Raw genomic sequence first — 14,564 nt, 5'->3', positions numbered from 1 at the left:
GAAGTACACATTGGCAGGTAACACATCAATTATGTAGAGAAACGTTATCGGAAGTACACATTGGCAGGTAACACATCAGTTATGTAGAGAAATGTTATCAGACGCACACATTGGCAGGTAACACCAATTATGTAGAGGAATGTTATCAGAAGCACACATCGGCAGGTAACACCAATTATGTAGAGAAATGTTATCAGACGCACACATTGGCAGGTAACACCAATTATGTAGAGGAATGTTATCAGAAGCACACATTGGCAGGTAACACCAATTATGTAGAGGAATGTTATCAGACGCACACATTGGCAGGTAACACCAATTATGTAGAGAAATGTTATCAGAAGCACACATTGGCAGGTAACACCAATTATGTAGAGAAATGTTATCAGAAGCACACATTGGCAGGTAACACCAATTATGTAGAGAAATGTTATCAGAAGCACACATTGGCAGGTAACACACCAATTATGTAGAGAAATGTTATCAGAAGCACACATTGGCAGGTAACACCAATTATGTAGAGAAATGTTATCAGAAGCACAGATTGGCAGGTAACACCAATTATGTAGAGAAATGTTATCAGAAGCACACATTGGCAGGTAACACACCAAATATCAGAAGCACTTCCTGGTAGCTAGAGCTGGGTACCACAAAAACATTTTGTACCCCGCCCCCACATACCACAGTATTTCTGGACATACTTTGATATATTGGAATTATATTAGAGACCAACAGTTTAATATTTTGGGGCTGTGTCCTGTCACATTTTTCACTGAAATTTCTGTCATTTGCTGGAAAAAATAACTAGCTCTGATTTATAGCAAAATAAACCATATATTCATTATAGTATTTGTAAAAATAATTAATAAGATAAAGAAAATAAAAATAGTTCAAAAGAAAACTGCAGCCTACCTCCAAATTAAATGGTCAGTCCATTATGGTAGATGAATTTCCTATGTGTATGTTAATTGTTGCAGAAGTTATAATCTAAAAACGAAACAAAATGGAGTGAATAAGCTTACACTATAGCAGAGATGGACAACTAGATGACCATTGGGAGCCACAATACTGGAGGCATTATTGGAAAGAGCCATCTACATTATTTTTCAAACATCTTGATAAAGTAAATAAGACAAAAATAGAGGATTTAAGATGGAGTGTAAAGAGCAGTTTGTGTTTGAGGAGAGTGATGGTATTCTAAAATAATCTTTTTTAAACATTGTTCATGTTATTCAGCAAATTTTAATATAAATACAAAATTAAAAAGTAGTTATTTTAGGCAGGAGCCGCTCAATAGGCTTGCAGGAGCCACATGTGGCTTGTGAGGTGCACTATAGCTAACACTCATTAAAGACATTCTTTTCACATTAGAGATATTTTTGATAAAAATGGGAAAAGTGTTTATACTGGAGCCTACAATTTACTAGCTATATGACTGACATAATAGGAAAAGAAACTTGAAGAACGATGCCAACACACAGGAAAGATGCTCATCAGAGAGGGTCAGTAAACATAAAACACACTCAACAAATGAGAACAAATATTTAGTGGACTTTATGTAGCACTGAAACTGAAAACAACTTCTCTTCTGCAATCACATGATAATTCTCAAACTTACAAAGAATACACATAATTAAGACAAACATATGCTAAAAAATAACTAAAATAGTTACAATTTTTTAATCTCAAATTTTCAAAAAAGTTGGATTTAGCCCTCATATCCTCACAATAATCCATTTGGTCACCTGTAGGCATGCATAGCACATGTCAAACATGATCATAATAAAACTATATTTGTAATATTCAGAAATAATTTTTGACAAATACAATTGTTTTGTACAAATATATTAACAGCATTGTCATTTAAATTAATATATGCTGTTAAAATCAATAAATCTGTAACAAAATTACTCAGGAATTTCTGTGCAATCATTATGGATGGAAACTATGAAAGTACTACTGCAGTGAAAAAGTACAGTAGTATGTACCACTGGAAAAAATCCTGTAGTAAACTGGTAATAACTTATACCTTTAATTTTACCCATCACACCAATTTTTATATAGAAATTTTCGCAGAAGCGTTTATTAGTAGCTCTTACTCTAATTTTATAAAGAAAGCCCTTAATGTAACCATGACACCAGTTATATTTAGAAATATATCAGAAGCACTTAACAGTAGCTATCACTCCAATTTTATATAAAAATATATGAGAGGCACTTAATGGTAACTATCACTCCAGTTTTATATAGAAATATATCAGAGGCAATTAATGGCAGTTATCACTACAATTTTATATAGAAATATAGGACAGGCACTTAATGGTAACTATCACTACAATTTTATATAGAAATGACATCAGAGGCACTTAATGGTAACTATCACTACAATTTTATATAGATATATATCAGAGGCAATTAATGGTAACTATCACTACAATTTTATATAGAAATATATCAGAGGCAATTAATGGTAACTATCACTACAATTTTATAAAGAAATGACATCAGAAGCACTTAATGGTAGCTATCACTACAATTTTATATAGCAATATATCAGAAGCACTTAATGGTAGCTATCACTACAATTTTATATAGCAATATATCAGAGGCACCTAATGGTAGCTATCACAACACTTATATAAAGAAATATACAAGAAGCATTTCAAGTCAGACATCACTCAAATTAGATACTAAAATATAAGCACTTATCGGTAACTATCACAGCAACTATATATAGAAATACATAAGAAGCACTTACTGGTAGGTATCACTCTAACAATACAGTGTATATAGAAATTTACTGGAAGCACTTAATGGTAGCTATCACTCTAATTATACATATAAGTGTATCAGAAGCAGTCAATGGTAACTGTCACACCAATTATATACTGAAATGTGTCAGCAGTATGCACAATATGAAGGCATTATAATTTGGTCCATAACTGTACCGGTACTGTTTTGTTCCCAACTGTGATGTAATAAAAGGCATTATAATGAAGGACAGCTATATACAGCATTAGAAATTAAAAGTTTGTGCATGAAAGATTTCACTTTATACATTACACTTTTAATGATAAATACCGTAAATCTTGTAAAAGTAATTGGAATTTTTTGAAGAATACCATTAAATTATGTTTCTGCCAAAATACTGATGCAATCACATTACGTTGTTGTTGTTGTTGTTGTTGTGGGGTTTAACGCCATTTTTCAGCACACGATAGGCTATACATGGCGGCCAGTATTATTGGTGGAGGAAGAACCCGGGAAAACCCCGGAAAGAACCACCGACCCACGAGAAGCTACTGGCAAGCTTTCTCACATACCCACATTGGCTGAATCTTAGACTCGAACCGCCGCAGACAGAGGTGAGATGGCAGTGATCCGTAACGAAGAGCGCTTTAGACCACTCGGGGCCCCATCACATTACGTTAGGGAATACTAGACAGCTACCTTGCAGGTAATGGGGCCAACTGTTGCTCCTCAAAGAGTCAGAGAAAAAAAATTCAGACAGTTGAGGGACTGAGGTACTCAGTGGGAAGATGTTATTGGTATGGACCAGTCCCTGAAAACGTGGCACTTTCCCTCATAAACTTTCAGAGTGGAGGTTCTTCTTGCTCTCAAGATTCTCTTCACAATCGAAGGTCTCACAAAGCTGCCCTAATAAAAGCCAAGCATGGAGATGAAGATGGCCTGGGCAGGATGGAATACCCGTGATCGTAAATGCTTGAGAAGATTTGGGTTGGTCGGAATCTTCCTGAGCAGATCAGTAACCCAGGGCTCATTCCATCTGATGAGGTCCATCAGAATCATCTTGCATTTCTGACCCTGCAACTTTCTGGATTATTTTTGGTATCAGGACCATGGCAGAGATTGGCAAATGCCATCTACCCACTGACTGACAGTGCATCCTTCGCCTAAGCTTCCATGAGTAACTTGCAATTCCACCGTGTCACAAAAAGATCGATCATCAGATACCCCCCAAAAGCCTGACCTGTTTAACTGTTCGCATTTTGCCGTATTTGTATGGAATAAAGCCCATCCATACGGTCATTGATCTGAAAATACGATTTGAGGTTGCATTTATTTTATTTTTTTTAAAATCGATTTTTAAACTGTTTTTATTCCATTTCGTTTCGTTGTATCGTCTCTTTGGTCTGCGTCCACAGTCTGTGCCACACCACTGATTTTAACATTCTCAACATCCGGTTATTTAAACAAAGAAAATGCTACTGACAAAGTTTCAGGATGAAACTGATGACGAAAATGGAAATTCTAAACATAAAAAGCAGCATTTTCAAACTAATTTATAATGCTCTGCACTGTTTGCAACTTAGACTTTTCCTGTGCATGTGGTGGAAGGAATGACTGTTCACAGCATGTGGAATCGGAAAATCATGCAAAATTAGAATCATTAGTGAAGGGAAATAGAAATATTTTGTCAATGATGAAGGGAAAGTCGGTGATCAACACATACTTCAAAAGCAAATAACATGTGCTGAGGTGATTCTATCAGTTGATTGTAAATATGAATTTGTCATTCAGCACAGCCGACAAGTTAACCGAAGCAATGAAAAATGTTCCCAGATTCCAAAATTGTACAAAGTATTTAAAAACAATCAATCTCTCTCTCTTACACATACACACACACACACACACACAAAGACAGATGCACACTCATGACACATCATTAAAATTGACACCTTAGACTGAGGTGTGTTCCTTTTCCTTTCAGGTTAAATCCAAACTTCTGTTTTTTTTTTCTTCTTCTTTTAAAAATAAAATAAAACGGAAATTCCAGAATCACAGTTTGAGGTCAAAGAATCGCCAACACCTTGGGATTCTGATGTATATGCTAGATGCATGAAAGCTCTTAAACTTGTACAAACATTAAATATTTCCATGAATACTACTGAATATAAAAAATTATCAAAATGGATAGAATTTCATAGAAAAATATGCTAATGGCAATGATCTGTGTAAAAGTAAAATATTTTACAAAAATTCAGGTTATGCATTATTCCAGTTGTACATAACTTTGCTATACTTGGTCATTAGTTGATTAGTTTGCAGATATTGGAATAAGGTCTGAAATCCTGGGGGGGGGGGGGGGAAGTTCTGTTCCTCATGGAACTGGGTAAATAACAGGCTCCATAATATAAACTTTCTGTCAGTGGTTGTAAAAAAAAATTCTCCATTTTTTAATGTTATTGCTGTTGTTTTTCAGGAATGAGATGCTGTTGCAACAAAGCAACTGCTCTTATAAAGGAAATGTCAACCGTTCAGATGAGTGACCTAACTGGATGCATGATAAAGTTCCCATTCAGCATTGCCACTGATGGAAGCAATGAAGGTGACAAGAAAGTTTCCTCTTATGGTTCGAATCAAGCAGTCAGAACTAGGACAGGTCAGCTCAGAGTGTTTGGCAGTACCTGCATGTGAAGGTTCTGCTACTGGTGAGAAAAGTTTTACTAACTTTGTTTTTAAAACTGCTATTGAGGGTGGGGATGGTCATGCCTTTCAAAGGACACCTGCTGAGACATGGGCTAGTTTCTTTAAATCATTATATATAAAACTTAAGATTGGACTAAAAAATTGTTACAAGCTATAGGCTTTATGTGCTTCATTTTATAACATTAGTATCTTGTTCCCTTGACATGGTATTTCATTTTTCTGTTTAAAACAATTTCATCATCATTCTTCTCACTATTGAATAGGAGATTATAAAGTCCTTGAAGTTTTATTTTCTCAGTTATCTCATTCACAATCTGCGTTCTGATTGTTTATGTTTACGTCTTTTTCAGGTGAAAAGATCTTTGATCTTGTGTACAAAGAGCTTTTCATCCATGGGATTACATGGAAGAATTGCATCTCATTTAGATCTGGAAATGCCAGTGTAACGACTGGGAAGAAGAAGAAAGGAGTGTTATCCTTTGTGGAGAAGGAACAGGTTGAAGTCTTGTCTGCCTGCACCCTTCACCTAGTGCATCTTGCTGCAAAATGAGGTGCAGAACGCCTGCCACCAGCTGATGAGGTCCTAGTAGACATCTTTTACTTATTTAAAAAAAGTACAGTCCACCAGTCATATCTGAAAGATCTTCACGGACTATATGATGCTGAACATCAGGGACTATATGATGTGGAACTTCAGGGACTATATGATGTGGAACTTCAGGGACTATACGATGTTGATCTTCAGGGACTATATGATGTTGAACATAAAAAGATGCTCAAGCATGGAAGTAATAGATGGCTGAGCATTGGTAGGTAAGTCACTGATGGATTACTATTCACAATATTTGTTAGCAAACTGCCATAGAGGTTTTGAAAGTAATACAAGGTTCACATTTGTTGACTTCCTGAACAAATTCTTTGTAATTTCATTAGTTATATGTCATCAATTCATTCTGACTATAATAATTATTTCCACGTTTCAGCTACATGTAGATTGTTTAAATAATAATCTAATATATAGACAATGGCCTTAATGTCAACTTCTGGTCAGAATAAATAATTAAATATATTGATTTATGCAGTTTCTCAAATTTGTTGCCTTCTTGTTTTTCAGATGCCTTGCAAGACTGCTTGAAAATTGTGATCCATTAAAGCATTTCCTTCATGAAGAACAGAAGAAAAAACCCAGGAAAATCCAAAGATAAGGGCTACTCTGCACAGAAGATTGATGCAATTTTCCAGTTCTTTCATTCTCCAACAAACAGGCTGTATTGTTTATTCCTCAGCTACACCATCAAGACATTTGAAAAAGTTATTTTCAAGTTACAGGCAGAGGAGCCCATGATCCATGTGTTGCAGCGATTGCTGTGTAGTCTCTTAAATGATCTATACAGTCGTTTTATTAGGCCAGATGATATTTTGAATCATACTGTGGAGGTCCATTTCAGAGTTTGACAGGAACAAAAGGATGATGAAGACCTCTTAATTGGAGGAGAAGCAAGATATTTTCTGGGCAAAGCAGAAGAAAATCATCTGCGAAAGAGCAGAATAACAGACTTTTATTCCTTGATGAGGGCTTACTATGAAGCGATTTGCACCTATCTTTTGGAGAAGCTGCCACTACAAGTCCCCCAGTTTTAACATATTTGTGTTGTGGATCTTAAGAATCAAGTAGCAGCAAAATCAATAAACTTGCACTACTTTCTGAAAAGATTTCCATGCTTGTTACCACCAGGTACAACTGCTGATACCATCATAGAGCTGTACCAATCAATGGACATCTCAATGTGTTTGAAAAACAGAATAGATGAATTTTGGATTGCTGTTTCTACAAAGGAACCTGAACTCCAGTCTTTGTGTAATGTCATACAGAGCTTACTCAATGTGCCTCATGGCAGTGCTGCTTGTGAACGCATTTTCAGCTGCATTACTAACAAGCCAATCATACCATTGAGGCTTCACTGATCCTGAAGTCAAAATCAAAGAATTTTACCAAAGAGTGGACAGATGACCAGCCAGATAGGATAAAGAGTGCCTATTATATCGCCATTAAAAACCCCATAGACTATGCCTTCATTAAAACATAATTCCAAGTGGATCAGTTTGATATTGTTGACAAACTTGGTACAAAATAATATATGAAGTAAATGTTGACAAAGCCGATATTAGATTTCATGAAATAATAAGACGGAGTTCAAATATCTAGATAAAGTTATTTTTTTCTGAGTGGATAACAATGTCTATCATACTGCTTTGTATCGAGTCTTAATTAACCATGTATAATGTATAGATCTGGCTTTATTTTTATTTAAAATGTTATGGATGAAGCTGAGAAAACAGATTTTCTAGAGAAAGTAACAGCAGTAAATGGCGGAATGAATTTTGTGTGTGGAGGTATTCTTTTGTGGTTTTTATCACTATAATATAAACAGGATCTTAAGTCAGTGGTGTTCAATTTCTGCAGATTTTACCTTGAAACACAGAACTGCCTGAATACCAGCATCTTTACAAACTTGGAGTTATTTACAAAATATTGTATAGTCAGTATATCATGCAATACTACATATTAAAATGGTAATTATAGTGTTATTGATAATGTCTACTATTTGTGCACTGTTTCACAGGTGATGTGTGCTGTGTTACGATGTTGGAAACACTGAATGAGAATACTGACTGCTTTCTAAATATACTGACAGACATTGCTGAAAATACTGACAAGAAAATGTATGGGTAAACAGGTCTGAAATGCACAGATAATAGTGAATACTGAATGATGGAGAAGACAATTCTGTGTGAAGGACTTGACCTGTCCTGGATTGAATGTATGCCAACACATTTAGATAACCGGAAGTGTGCCTTATTTGTACATTGATATGAGGCAATCAAACCAACATAAAAAGTGCCAATCAAAACATACACGTCAGCTGATTTGGCCCCCACCCCCTACCTCATTTGAGGAAATTGGTCACCGTTCGAGTTTTGGGCATAATAAGGACCGTTTTGCCAGAGTCCATATTTTATAAAGTGAAAGGCATTGATGACATTTCTAGTAGGTTGATGTGCAAAGGCCACTTCTCTGGCTCCCACAAAGACATGGGTTTAATTACAACTTAACTGGTGTAATTGAATAATTAATTACAATTACACTGTGGTGCCCCGAGTGGCCGAGTGGTCATAAGCGCTCTCCATTATGGATCACTGCCATCTCGCCTCTGTTTGTGTTGGTTCGAGTCTCAGATTCAGCTAATGTGGGTATGTGAGAAAGCTTGCCAGTAGCTTCTCTTGGGTCGGTGGTTCTTTCTGGGGTTTTCCCGGGTTCTTCCTCCACCATTAATACTGGCCGCCATGTATAGCCTAATGTGTGCTGAAAAATGGCGTTAAACCCTACAACAACAACAATTACACTGTATTTGTAATTGCAATTGATCATAAATATGGTGTAACTGTGTGTGTGTGATTTGGATTTGTAATGTAGCTTTAAGAATTTTTCAGTCATATTGCTACGATGTCAACAGTGTGACAGTTTATAGTGATATCCAGCACTGGGGCATCATGTCGCTGACATGCAGCCTGATGTCCCACCCAGTCACATTGTCCTGACACTAGGCCGACCAGTCCTAAAACTAACCTCTTAATGCCGAGCGCCAAGCAAGGCAGCTGTTAGTACCATTTTTGTAAGTCTTTGGTATGACTGAGCCAGGGATCGAACCCGTGACCTCCCGCATCTGAAGCGGACTCTCTAACCACTAGGCCACCGGAGCGGTCATGGTGTAACTGTAACTGAAGTCTAGATTGCTCAATTACAAATCAATTACAAAAGCAAAGATAAATGTATATTTTAATTCCAATACAATTTTAAAAATTTATAAAATATAAACATTTATCTTAACTGCCAGGTGGAAGGCTTATAATATGAGAGTTAGAATAATCAATAAAGTTTTCATAATAAATAAATGATTTTACTGTGGGATCCACACTTGGGTTCATTTACAACGTACTTGAGTAATGAATTATATTACACTGTATTTGTAATTGTAATTGATCACCAATATGGTGTAATTGTAATTGAACAGTCTTAACTTGAGTAAATGAAATCATAATTGCAATTGACATCTGCAAGCACATAGTTGTTGTTGTTGTGGGGTTTGACGCCATTTTTCAGCACACGATAGGTTATACATGGCGGCCAGTATTAATGGTGGAGGAAGAACCCGGGAAAACCCCAGAAAGAACCACCAACCCACAAGAAGCTACTGGCAAGCTTTCTCACATACCCACACTGGCTGAATCCGAGACTCAAACCGGCACAGACAGAGGTGAGATGGCAGTGATCCGTAACGGAGAATGCTTTAGACCACTCGGCCACTCGGGGCCCTGCAAGCACATAGTAAATGTAACTGATGAAAGTAATGAACCCCAAGTCTGCTACCACACGCCATTGAAACTAGTGAAGTTTGGCAACAGGTAGGCACCCCAACAGTACGTACTGACATCTGTACATACCATTATTTTCCCTTGGGGATTTTCCAGTGGGATGCCACCGACACTGGAATGATCATAATCATGCCTGTTTGATCAAAGGGACTTGAAAATGGGTACCATTGTGCTAGTAATATCATTTGCAAGTGGTGTAAAAAAAGACAACCAAGCAGGATCAAGTCTGCTGCTGCACTGAATAATTTAAGGAATTGCAAGAACTCTCTCTTGCTGAAATCCATGTCCTGTTGGAAACGGACTTGGCAAGTTCGACAATCCTGATTATGTGAAGACAAGGAAATTCTACCAGAATCAGGTTCATGATAAGCCCCATACCTAGATGGACAAAAAGCTGGGATGGACAGAGGTCAGATATTTCCCAGTTCACAGGAAAATCAAACATGAGAGATCGTTTCAGCCTTGGAGCAGAATAGAACTTACGATTCTGGAGGACGTCATCCAGGTACACTGCCACTGGTGTAGATGAAGTCCACTGGATGACACAATCCTTAACCATGGTCTGATGCTGAGGCTAACAGGTAGGACTTTCAACCGTGTCGCAATAAGCAAAACAAGGAAATTTCCAAGACACAGGGTAGATATGGACATGAAAATATGCATTGGTCAGGTTCACATTGACAGAAGAATTGTCCCTTTGGACGGAGACGCAGTTTAATTTCACTGTCTTCATCCTGAATTTTGGTAGTGCAATTAATTGGTTGAGATGGCTCAAGGGGATGATTGGCCTAAACTTGCCGTTCCAAATAAGAAACAGCCTTGAATAAAACCCTGATGATTGCAGCTTTTGTACGATGATGGCCAGTAATGGTTTCGGTGCAATAATGAGTTGGACCCAATGGATCCGGTAAAAAACCCATGTGTCGTGACTTACAGGCCTGAAGGCCATGCTCGGACATGCGAGGGGACTTGGCTGCCTAAAACTGGGGGATGCTCCCCTAACGAGTCAGAATCAACAGTGACAAGCTTTAGGTTGTCTTTCTCAATTTATTCCATGTTTCTTTCTCTTTGTTGTCTTAAGGACTATTGCTTTGACATTTCTCAAGGAGCACGTGCTGCATGTCATAGATGATATCTACGTAGTATAAGTAAAAAAAGAGTCATGGTAGACTGCCAGGCTTTAAAGTGGCATTTAGTTGACATTCTGCTGAAACAACACGAGAAAATAAAGCATAAATTAGGAATTCATCATGTCACTAATTTGCCAATATATCCAGTTTCTAATGGAGCAATCAAAAATATTGTCACATTTTATGCTTCCAGAAAATGCTTTGAACTTCATGCATTTAGCTGACATTTCTACTGAAACAACATAAGAAGGGAAAACAAAGCATAAATTAGCAATGCAGCACGTTAACAACTTGCTAAAACCAGCTCTATTGCAAGTGGAACAAGCAAAAATGGTGTCAGGCTAACTTGTAAATGACAACACAAGATCAACGACAGCACGGTTTAATGTTGTCTTAAATAAAGTTCATCATGGTGAAAAAGGCACTATAATTTGGCCGAAATTTGTAAAAATAACATATACAACTGCAGCAGAATGATCATTCCACACAATAAATCCAAAAGAAATGTTCGATGGTCCAATTTGGAGAAAAAAATTGCTTTGTTGGAGGTGATCTGTACGATGTTATCAGTACAGCAGCAAAGCTAAAAAACTAGCGACATCTGGCGGCGGCAAAGGGAGATGGGGAAAAAAGCTATTGCCCTTTGTCTATATGAGATAGACAGAAACAGTCTTTTTTCGTCTTTTAGTAGGGTTGGATTCATGAGGTAGCAGGCTAATATTCCTGAGCGCAATGTAATTGGGGAACGTATTTGATGGAGAAATTTTTACCCTATTCTTTTTTACTAGTTGTCACTCAGTGTTAAAAACTGATATCTCTGTGCCAATGATTTCAGATTGCATTACCTTGACCATCTGATTCCCTTTTTAAGTTAACCCGAATGTAATTTTCTGTCTCAAGCATTTTTACAGATGTGAAAGGTCTCACAAAACAAAGGCAACACTTTTTGGAAAAATTGTTTAGTAAATATGAACTAGCTGCCAGTCAGTTATACAAGGCATCACTCATCTGACATATTAACAATACTTCAAACTGGTCTTCTGGTCTTTTATTACACATGAAAATGTGCTCTTTAGCACCTTATTGAACATATCTGATGGCCAGTCTCCTCTGCCCATGTACACACATTTTGAATGCTGATATAGTTTTACAACCTTTTTCATCCATTATGAACATAGGAGCTTAGAATATATTCTTGGTAAAGTTTTATTGTCTGCTAATTCATTCAAAAGTTACAGCTGTTTACTGTAAATTGTCTTATTTTAAGTATCATTTAATTTTTCAGAATGGAATCAATCACTTTTAGCAAAACAAATTTTATGAATATAAATGTAGTCTCCTTGCTTAATTTGTTAAAATTTTGTACTTCCTAAAACTTTGAGACTTACGGTATTATTAGGTGTTTGTGAAATGATGACACATCAGGAAAACAGACTCAACATTACAAATGTAATTATACATTGCACAAAACAGACTGAAGAAAAGACAGGGAACATGAGAATAGAATCTAAAACACCAAAAAGATGTTCTTGTAACCCAGGGTTTCAAATCTGAATGTGTGTCAGTATAAACCATATATCTGGCTTCCATAAACATTTTCACACAAAACCTGAACTCAGTTGACTACGATGCAAATAGTTTTACTGCTGAAGACAACAAGATGGGCAAGACAATAACAGATCGTATACATTTTAGGCCTATAGTAATAATATACCACAGTTTGATATAGCTACAGCAACTGATATTAAACACATGTGACTTAAAAAATTTAAGACAAAATGTGAACACTGCTTATAACAATGAAATAAATTTTCTGCTTAAGTAGTCAAGAGAGTTAAGACAGGAAACTCTTAATGTATCAGCATACGAACTATGCAAAGAGTTTCAGTTGGACATAGTGAAAGACTTTTAAGGTATGTGACTTTCAAAAGCTTATGCAGGCAAGACAAGAAAGCCATAAATATACATGAATATATAAAACTTTAAAACCATTGTAACATACCTTAAAGTTTCAGGTAAAGGCAGTAACTGATGTTCAAGATATGGGACTCTGAAAAGCTTTAATGCAAAACTTTAACATTATTCACTGGTATGTTTAAAACTGATGTTCAAGATATGGGAGTCTCAAAAGCTTTAATGCAAATCTTTAACATTATTCACCGGTATGTTTAAGCAGGCGAGACTGCCATGACAGCAACTTAAGTAGAAGTGGATTTTAAACAATGTAACAATGATCCTGTCAAAGGAAACTGAAAATAAAGAAGACTACTGTATCTCACTATGCTTACAGAGGCAAGACAATATAATGGTACAAAGTAAATCAGGAAAACATGGGCTAAGCATGCTTTTTTGGAATATAAGAAGAATGAATTTCTTCAGTCCGTTTTCCACTGACCATCTCAGTGTTATTTGAGCTTTTTAATGATGATCTTGACAATATTTCTTGCCCAGACATTTTGGCCTCTTGTGTGGGAACAAACGGCATTATGACCAGGATCACAACACCCAATGCATGAAGGAAGAAATACAAACTCCTGCAAAAAAAAAGGAAATGAAAATACACTTGAAATAAATGCAAGGATTATAGATCAAAACTAGAAATATTTACTTAGGTTACAGATGAACATTGATTAAAAGGTCATAAGGAAGGTAATACACTCAAGTGTTTTGGAAATCTTTTCATATCACATGGATGTAATTGATGGTAAAGTCCTTACATATTAACCATTAAACGACATTGGAAAAGGAAAAACTGTATGTCAATTTACATTTTCATTTATGTCCATCCTGATACACTAAAGCTTGTTGGGAGCAACTACCCCTTTTGCCAACAAAAGTGGTCTCACAAGACATGTGGACTGTCAGTGGAAGTTATTTAAAACTTTTGATCTATGAAAATGTGGGCTTTCATGGCAGAGAACTTCAACATCAATGGTCTTTCCATTACATGTTTTACTGGATAGCTTGATTAGTTGCATCTGTCCATATGCCTAAACAAGAATGTTATTGGTGCATGGAAGATGTTGGTTTTTCATGGCACTATCAAGATCTGTTAATATGTGCATTGTCTGATGATAATCACAAAGCATACCATAATTATAGCAATTCACAATTGCAGACTTTTTAGCACTGATAATACTGTGTCCTACACTGCATTAACTTACAAGACAAAATGGCAAGAACTCTGACAAAACAAGAGGGCAACAACAAATTCTGGAAGCGAAGTTATTTACTGAGATGTGCATCTTCAAGTAATGACCATAATAATTTGAAAGTTCAAGGCAATCCTTCAAAATCTTCGGGGCATGTTGCACTAATAAACCGTGTCATACACTCTGACAATAACTAAAAACAAATTTTTGCAAGCAAAGTGATTTGATGACAGGTATATCTTCAGGGAATGAACATAATATTTACCTAGTTCCATGGCAATTCATCAAATGCTGCAGGACTAGTTGTGCTAATGCTGTTCTGACAGAAAGATTGATGGATGGCTATACCGATGATAGATGACAGTCATCGCATAAGCTCTTCTCATCTATGACAGTA

The 14,564-nt window shown here is 36.4% G+C and overlaps 1 protein-coding gene across 1 annotated transcript in view; it reads right to left on the bottom strand.

Moving 5' to 3' along the window:
• Window positions 1–1,535: 1,535 nt before the first annotated feature.
• Window positions 1,536–14,564, bottom strand: part of LOC149784412 (membrane-bound glycerophospholipid O-acyltransferase 1-like) — a 79,275-nt gene continuing 66,246 nt past the window's right edge. The window contains exon 13 of the mRNA XM_089932470.1: window positions 1,536–13,549. Within this exon, the coding sequence (XP_089788596.1) occupies window positions 13,351–13,549 (199 nt within the window). The 3' untranslated portion in view covers window positions 1,536–13,350. The remainder of the gene's footprint in view (window positions 13,550–14,564) is intronic.

The sequence above is a fragment of the Sinohyriopsis cumingii genome, chromosome 14 (genome assembly GCF_028554795.1).
Source record: "Sinohyriopsis cumingii isolate HCF-2022 chromosome 14, ASM2855479v2, whole genome shotgun sequence".
NCBI lineage: Eukaryota > Metazoa > Mollusca > Bivalvia > Unionida > Unionidae > Sinohyriopsis > Sinohyriopsis cumingii.
This window is presented reverse-complemented; position numbering and strand designations above follow the sequence as displayed.